General features: G+C 32.8%; 1 protein-coding gene and 1 pseudogene across 1 annotated transcript; both read left to right on the forward strand.

The window, feature by feature from the left end:
- Positions 1–356: 356 nt before the first annotated feature.
- Positions 357–1457, forward strand: LOC125608544 (annotated as a pseudogene).
- Positions 1458–1823: 366 nt separating this feature from the next.
- On the forward strand, positions 1824–2522 carry LOC106361244 (photosystem I reaction center subunit V, chloroplastic). The gene has a single exon (XM_013800964.3). It carries the CDS (start codon positions 1901–1903, stop codon positions 2384–2386), a length of 486 nt encoding a protein of 161 aa, XP_013656418.2. The 5' UTR covers positions 1824–1900; the 3' UTR covers positions 2387–2522.
- The last annotated feature ends 6642 nt before the right edge of the window (positions 2523–9164 follow it).

The raw sequence follows: 9164 nt of genomic DNA on the forward strand, positions 1-9164 counted from the left end.
AGGAAAGTTAGTCATCCGATTGACATAATTGTGAGACCCGGAGAAGTCGACATTTCTTTGTTGTCATTTTCTTCAGAGGTTTCTTACTTTTGTAGAACAGAAGTGAAAGTTAGTGGGAAGTTACTAACTTGTAGTGGAAAATTTGAATGTGATACATAAATTAAGGGATTTAGATTTTGGTTTCAAAATAAATCGATTCACAATTGTTTTTCTTTTTTTATTGATATTAGGTTTTTTAAACATGATTATGTGTCAAAATTTTATTGGTGAAGTGACTTGTGCTTTAGTATATAAAGGATATATGTTCTTTTATAGGTCTGAAAAAAAAAGATAATCGTTCAAATGTAAAGAAATCAATGGCAGAAGAATCTACCGAAATGGAAATTCAATCAGCAACTGAACCAGAGTCACTGCCTGCTAAGCCAATCTTTAAGCCACTCAAGGGTAATGAGATGTCTGATGGCAGGGTTTAGTTCCGGAAGGTATCCGTCCCATCTAACCGCTACTCTCCTCTCGAGAAAGCTTGGTTAGATATCTACACTCCTATCTACCACCAGATGAAAGTTGACATTCGCATGAATCGCAGATCCCGCAAAGTCGAGCTCAAAACCCTAGCCGACACACCTGATATCAGCAATCTTCAGAAGTCTGCGGATTTCGTGCACGCTTTCATGCTCGGTTTCGATATCCCTGATGCGATCTCTCTTCTGAGAGTGGACGAGCTGTATGTCGAATCTATTGAGATCAAGCTGGATGTCAAGACTCTTAAAGGCAAGCATCTGTCCCGTGCTATCAGGAGATTGTCAGGGAAAGGAGGAAAGACAAGTTCGCGTTTGAGAACTCTACAAAGACAAGGATTGTGATCGCTGACACGAGGATCCACATCCTGGGAGCTTTTTCTAACATTAAAACCGCGAGGGATTCTTTGTATAGTCTCATTATGGGATCTCCTGCTGGTAAGGTTTATGTAATCGAAGGCAACTCCGAAATTTGCGTTTATGGCCTGGCTTGCTGCTAGCAATAGACTGTCAACTATGGACAGAATTATTCAGTGGGATCCTGGAGCTGATGTGACTTGTGTTCTTTGCAAAAGGGAGCCGGAGTCTAGGAACCACTTATTTTTTGAGTGCTCTTTCTCAAATCAGCTGTGGGAGCACCTAACTAAAGGGATCCTACTCAGTGATTACACAAATGCTTGGCTGAGTATTTTGGAAATCATCTCCGATGAGGGTATTGAAAGGAAGAAGAGATTCTGTCTAAGGTATGCTTTGCAGGCAGCTCTGTATGCGTTATGGCGGGAGAGAAACAAGATAAAGCATGCTGAGAAACCTTCTTCTATTGGGGTCATTAAGCAAATGGTGGATAAAGGCATAAGGAACAAGCTGAGTGTTTTGAGATCAAAAGGAGTGAAAGGGTGGGAGAATGGCTTACAGTTTTGGTTTAGTACTCGTATCTAAAAATGTTATAGGTTTTTGAAAGGTGTAGAAGATATGACTTTATCCTTAAAGGTTTACACTTGATGTAATAAGGGTTTTTTTGATGAATAAATTTAACATTCATTCAAAAAAAAAAAAAAAAAAAAAAGGTTTATGTAATCGAACCAAAAAAATTGTAAAGACTAGAATAACGTCTAAACAATAAGGGCCTTAACGCAAAAACTAATTTAATGTTGGATTAAATCGAAACATTATAAACAGTAAGGGGCTTTAAGACAAATAAAACTATTTGCATGAAATCTGATAATCCAAAACGAACCAACAAGAGAATGCCACGTCATCAACCAGGGATCGTGTCCTCACAAACAAAATCTTGTAATCGTCTCCTCCAAGAAGATCATAAAGGTAAAACCACTCATTCTCTCTTTCGCTAAAGCTCTCCAAAAGAAGAAGAAGAAGATAACATGGCGACAAGCGCATCTGCTCTGCTCACACCCACAACTTTCTCCACTGTAATCTCCCAGAAAAACCCAAACTCCATCTCATTCCACGGCCTCCGTCCTCTCCGCCTGGGTGGCTCCTCCTCCTCCTCCTTACCCAAGCTATCCACCACCGCCGGAAGAAGATCTTCCTCCGCCGTCGTGAGAGCCGAGCTCAGCCCATCCGTCGTTATAAGCCTCAGCACTGGTCTCTCCCTCTTCCTTGGTCGGTTCGTCTTCTTCAACTTCCAGAGAGAGAATGTGGCCAAACAGGTTCCGGAGCAGAACGGCAAAACCCACTTCGAAGCCGGAGATGATCGTGCCAAGGAATACGTCAGCCTCTTGAAATCGAACGACCCTGTTGGATTCAACATCGTCGATGTTCTTGCTTGGGGTTCTATTGGTCACATCGTTGCTTACTATGTCTTGGCCACTTCTAGCAATGGCTACGATCCTAGCTTCTTTGGCTGATTCTCTCCCTTGTTTATGTACTTGTATCTCAAGCTACCTAATGTTTTCTCTTATCTATGTTTCTTCCACCTCTATTGTTATTGTCTAGAACATTAATCTCTCTTCGTTGCAACATTTAAAAATATTTCGTCATCTAGAGATAGTCTGCATCTCCAATTGTTAATTTCATTTTTTTCATCAATTTTTTTTAAAGCTACATTTTCTCCACTTATTTCATTTTCTCTTTATTAAAGAAATATTCTAATTATAATTAATTACTAATAACGCTTTGTATTTTTTCAAATGTACTACTTTTATTTAATTATTTCGTTTTACCAGTAATCCAACACAACTATCACTTTCACTTATAAGCTAAACATCATCATTTGATACAATTACTAAATAGGGAAAATTCGTTTTTATACCAAAAAACAGGGACATAGGCTAGTTTCTAATTTGGTTCATTTTTATCTATAATGTCCTTTCCTATTTATTAAAATAATTCAAATAAATAGTTTTACGAACAAAAAAAATTAAAAAAAATAAAAATTGCATTGTAAATATCCCTGTTCGAAAATGCGGCCACCTAACCGCCTAATCGCTGGTCAGTTCATAGACGCTGCGATTTTACCCTGGACCAAAAAATCGCTGGCCTGTTAATCGGTCCAATAAACCAACTAGTCGACCCATTTACCGATCAATCGGCCTAATTAAACGATTAATCGGCCCATATAAAAAACGTTGAACTACAAATATATTTTAGGGCGGCTTACTAAGAAGCCCATATATACGTTACTAAGTCTCACACACTAAGGGATCTAGATATAGATCACAATTTCACTTCTTTTCTCCTCACTGGCCGATGTGGGACTTTTGTACAACTTGATTAATAATCGAAAATAAATAAAATACAAGGCCGGAAGTCGAGGTCGGGTTGATCGGAATCAGTACAATGGTCTCGGCAACTAGGATACATTGAATCGTATGTTCAATCGCGCACATATGAGTATATATACAATATAAATATAATATAAGTACAAAACTAATCTTCGATTTATCCCTGCTTAATCCCCGCTTAATCCCTGATTTTGTGGTAATTCGCTAGGTCCAGGATTGCCGCCCGACTAACGCTTAGCGTAGTTTCAAACAGGGATAAATACATATACCAATTTAGAGATATTTTTTTGGTTCTTAAAATGTTTAAATAAAAATTTTAAGTTTCGTTCTACGGTTTGCCTGTTCCGGCGTAACGGTAACCGTGGCTTGGAGCTGAGAGCACGGCGAGATGGAAAGGTCGTGGAGAAGCCGCTGACAACGACTGGTGCTTTGAAGAGATCGAATCGCAGAGGTTCAGGTGACAGAGCGACGAACTAGATGCGAAGGTGATACAGAGGAGACGACAAGTCTTTTATTAAATAAATGTTACATTCACCTAAAAAGAGATTTCGGCTTGTGAGATATATATGAGAAATATATATTTTATGTTTCTTTATAACAACATCAAGAGATTCTTTGATATGAAAACAACTATAAACGAAAGACTTACTATAAAAATATTTTAGTTTGCTATGAAAAATTTACTATAAAAACATCAAGAGATAGACTTACTATAAAAAATTAATGAAAACATCGAAAGATTCTTTTCAGGAAAAATTGCCAAATATGACCTATAATTTGATTTTAAATAAAAAATATTCCAAGTCGGACCAAATGCAAAATTAACCCAAAAGCTTAGTAAAATTAATAGTAGTTCTTTATGACCAAACAAAGAAGTCTTCTCCCTAGAACACTTATAAAGCTTCCAGAAAATTTTCAGGGGTTATATTCGTAAAAGTACATTCTATTTTTTTTATTGTCATAAGGATATATTCATTATTTTACTAAGCTTTTGGGTTAGTCTTCTCATATTGTAGATCTTAAAAATAATTGATAAATTCTATTAAAAATATTTTGATGGAGAAAAAAATTGAAATTGTGTAGTTATAAACATTTAGAAATAATATAAATTAAGATCTAGTAAAACTGAATTTTTTTTAACATAAATGAGTGAATGAAGTGAGTCATAGTATTCTTTGGTTTACATTTTGGTAACATATGTTGTAGTATTGTTTGTATTTTTAGGATTAGATTTTGGAAGCTTAAGATGTTTTTAGAAAATTAAAATTTGACCTATGTGTTTAGTTTCATGTATATTAAACACTTTTAAATTATATTTTAAGTTTAGTGAATTGTTTTTTTTTTCTATTTAGTTAGTTATTTAAGTTTAGGGTATAAATTTAGGGCCTCGAAGACTTCCTGAAAGTCTTCTGGGCGAATAATATATTTAGAGGTAGAAGACTTCCAAGAAGTCGTCTAATAGAAGACTTACCTGAAAGTCTTCTGAATTGAAAATATTTAACCTAAATGAAATTTTTTGTGTCCATATATAAAGAAAATATATACATTCTCTCTCTTTCTCTCAAATGGCTGCAACAAAAATGTAATGATTCTAACTAAAACTTTCCAACCTCTCTCTAATCTCTTTGAACTTGAAAACTCAAACTTTATATGAATATTTTATTTTTTTGTCCCATCTCACTAATTTATCTTGTTTTTACAGATTTTTAATCACATGGTTCTCATCTTCCACTACTTTAGTAGGTAAATCTATAAATTTTGGATATCTATTTTTTCGTGTTCTATAAAGGTAGATATATATATATCTAATCTTCCACTCATTTTTTTTTCTTTTTGAAGCTATTTAAACGTTTTTGTTTATGCATGTTTTTCAGATCTCGGTCAGACACTCAAAGACTTCTGAGAAGTCTTCTAAAATATTATGCTCCAAAAGACTTCTTGAAAATCTTCTGAATTTATGGAAGATTTCCTAAAAGTCTTCTTTCATGACAGATCTGAGCATTTTGGTAAATCTCTATGTCTGATTTTTTCCATTTGGTAAACTCTTGTTGCATAAAGCTCTTATCTTTTCCATTTGGTAACATCTTTTCAATATCTTTGAATTTAAAAAAACCAAACTTTTTATATGCATGTTTTTCAGATCTGGACCTGACTCTCGAAGACTTCCCGAAAGTTTATTTTGTGTGTTCTATAAAGATAGATCTATATAATTTTCCACTCATTTTCTCTGTTTTGAAGCCATTTAAACGTTTTTGGATATGCAGGTTTTTCATATCTGAGTCAGATTTTGAAAGTCTTCTAAAATATAATGCCCTAGAAGACTTCCTGGAAATCTTCCAATGGAGTCTTCTCCCATGTCAAGTGGAGTCCGAGCTTATCTTTGTGTAGAAATAATCTCTAACTCCATGTGTAATAGTTTTATTTATTGCATGTTTTGTGATTTATATTTCTTTTGTAAATTTGTAGAGATACTAAAAAATATTATCTTGCCAAAAATACTTGAATTTGTTGAAGTTATTGATACAACTTCAATAGCAAAACAAAATAACACAAACATTTAATCAATCTTTACTAAAACAAAAATTATAACTAAGGGAGAAAACTTACTTAAAAAAAATTACTAAAACTAAGGGAGAGAACTCTTCTAAGAAAACTTAGTCAAATTCACAAAATATCAAACATTACATAAGTTCAAACATATAACACTTTCACTAAAAGTCTTTTGGGAAGTCTCCAGAAGTCTTCCAGGAAGTCTTCCCGGAAGTCTTCTTAGAAGACTTAAATTTTAAGTGGGAAAATAAAATATAAGCGAGAAATTAAATTTTAGGCGGGAAACTTAACTTTTTAAGTGAAAATTGAAATTTTAAATCACATGAAAATTAAAAATATATCTTATGATCTAAGAAAACATATTAAACCATATAACTTGATAATCTTGAAGTTACTTAACACTTTTGAAGGTTAAAAAACCATCTTAAAATTACTTAACAAGTTTACAAAAACTAACATAGACGAAAGTCTTCTAGAATTGGCAAGAAAGATTAAACATGAATATTGCTAACCTCATAATTAAAATCAATTAAGTTATGAATTTTATTCAGGAGCACCAATATCGATTAGTATACATGAATTAACAAGAAAATATTAAAAAGCTTTATAGTTTTAGAGAAAATGAAAGTTTATTAAACATTGATATATGGAAGTCGTCTGCCAGAAGACTTCCAAGAAGTCTTCCATTTTAGTTCAATTTTGCAATTGAAAATTTACAAAGGAAGACTTCCATAGAAGTCTACTCTACATCAGACTTTTTTGGAAGTCTTTCTTTGTAAATATCGGCTACTTTTGTTTTTGAAAAAATCTCAAAAATACCAGAGAAGACTTACCGATAAGTCTTCTAGGATAAACATGTTAGTTTTGCAATTGACCGGACTGTGTCAGAAATTTGACTTTTCCTAGAAGACTTACATGGAAGTCTTCCACTAGAAAAATAAAACTTCAATATTACATTTAACTAGACGACTTCCATGTAAGTCGTCTCAGGTTACTTCTGGCAGAAGATTTACACGGAAGTTTTTTGTGATAACCAAAGTTTGACAATAATCTCGGAATAAAATTCTGGAAGACTTCCGTATAAGTCGTCTTCCGGAAGATTTACATAGAAGTCGTCTAATTAAAATTAAGTATTTAAGTTTTATTTTTCTATTGCAAAAGTAACCTGAGACAATTTTCGCCGACAGTGAGAAGACTTCCACCGAGAGTTCGGAAGACTTGCGGAAGACTTTCATGTAAGTCATCTAGAGAAAGTCAAACTTCTAACACAATTTGGTCAATTGCAAAACTAACTTGTGTATCCTAGACGACTTACCAGGAAGTATTCTCTGGTATTTTCGAGTTTTTTTGTTAACAAAGAAAAGTCGGAAGACTACCACATGTCGTCACTAAAAACACACATCAAGTCAATTGCAAAACTAACTTCTGTATTGACCAGAAGACTTTCGTATAAGTCTTCTACGACCAGAATACTTATACAGAAGTCTTCTGATGAACATATCTGGAAAAAAATCAATTTCATACTTTCAACCAGTGAGATAACTTGATTAGCTTCTCCTATCACACAGAACTTCACCACCAACAAACCCACTTGTTAATTACCAAGAATCATGAGTTTGAACCTTACAAAGTTTAGAATCAAAATCTTAGTTTTTTTTAATGAATATAGAGAGAAAGTGAAAGAGATGTAGTTTGAGTGCATAAGTAATGAGATATGAAGAGTAAAAATCAAAACATTGGTGCATTAAGAGCTTCAAATTGGTTGTTCAATTTTGGTTGGTGTATTCCTGACAATGGCTATATTGTAAATAATTGATGAAGATGATGATGATAGAGTAAAACACTGATTTTCGGAAAAAAAAAATAATAATAGCATTTTCGTGAATAAACCAAATTTTTGGATGACAAATGAGAGTTCCAAAAAAAATCATGAGTTAGTTTTGTGTTTGAATTTTTGTTTTGAATCATATTTATAAAAACCCTTCTTTTCATCAAGGTCTTTCATAAGACTTCTTAAGAAAGACTTAATATAAAAACATCAACATAAGGTTTATATACTATAAAAAAATCAAAGTCTTTTCATTAGACTTCTTAAGAAAGACTTACTATAAAAATATAAGAAAAACTTACTATAAAAACATTATGATATTCTTTCTCACCAAGTCTTTCTTACTTTTTTGAGTTTATTCTTTAATATCAATATCAATAAAAAAGAAAATATCAACATCCGTCAAATCAAAGATGAGTAATGAAAATTGTTTAGACTTCTACAACATTCACTTATTCATTGAATATGTTCTCCTTTGACGTATGGAACTTAGTCCAATGCTTTCTTACAATGACACATATTTTCATGAGTCACCAAGTGAGAAACCGTCTAGAATAAATCACTTGTGCATTAGTTAACTCACTAGAAACTAAACTCCTTTAGTTAGCATTGTATTGGTTACTAAATGTCTTTAGGGTTTAACAATCTAAATTAAGTTTACCATAAGACCACATAATGGTATAGAAATATTCTCATGCTAATGAAAATACTTCTTACATTCTCCCACTTGACCATTGATATAACTCATTCTATTTTTTTATTGAGAATCATAAGACTGGTATTATTTGTTAAGCCGTTTCTTTCATTTGGTCATTATGATTGGTTTAACTAATCTAGTAATCAATGAGAGTCATGGTGGGTACATATTATCTTACAACATGATTCCTTCCATGCACAACTACATTGATTACTTTTAAAGTTAGAACATAAGTAGGAATTATCATAATGGTCTGTTTTATGTGTCTTATATAAAGATTCATTCGTTATCATAAACCCAACAACAAATAATTGGTGTGCACCTTAGAAACGGAATGTAAAGATTCAAAAGCCATTAAGAGATCATATATATTGTCAAATATATGCTAAAAATAATCAAACAACTTTAATAGCTATCCATTAGGCTCATAATTATAGATGTTCTTTAATGTCTTTAGATGTAAAGTTTTCGTAAATATGTTTATGACCGTAAGTTTAGTGGATATATGCATAATGACAAAATTTCTCTTGTGACATATTATTTTAATAATGTGTATCAATCTTAATTTCATATACTTGGATCTTTTAGATATCATATCTTACATACAAATACTAACATAAAGAGTCAAACACTTACAATCTCAAACTCAGAGATAATTCTGCAATCGTGATTTACTTTATTGAAGCCTCGTAAAATTTACACATACTCAGCCTCTTTTTAGTGGACGTTTAAAGCAATTACAACTATAGGTATTTCAATAAAACGTCATCTCTTTTGATGAGATACACACTGCAAAATTTGTAATGCTTAGAACCATTATGTGCACT

The sequence above is a fragment of the Brassica napus genome, chromosome A5 (assembly GCF_020379485.1).
Source record: "Brassica napus cultivar Da-Ae chromosome A5, Da-Ae, whole genome shotgun sequence".
Classification (NCBI taxonomy): domain Eukaryota; kingdom Viridiplantae; phylum Streptophyta; class Magnoliopsida; order Brassicales; family Brassicaceae; genus Brassica; species Brassica napus.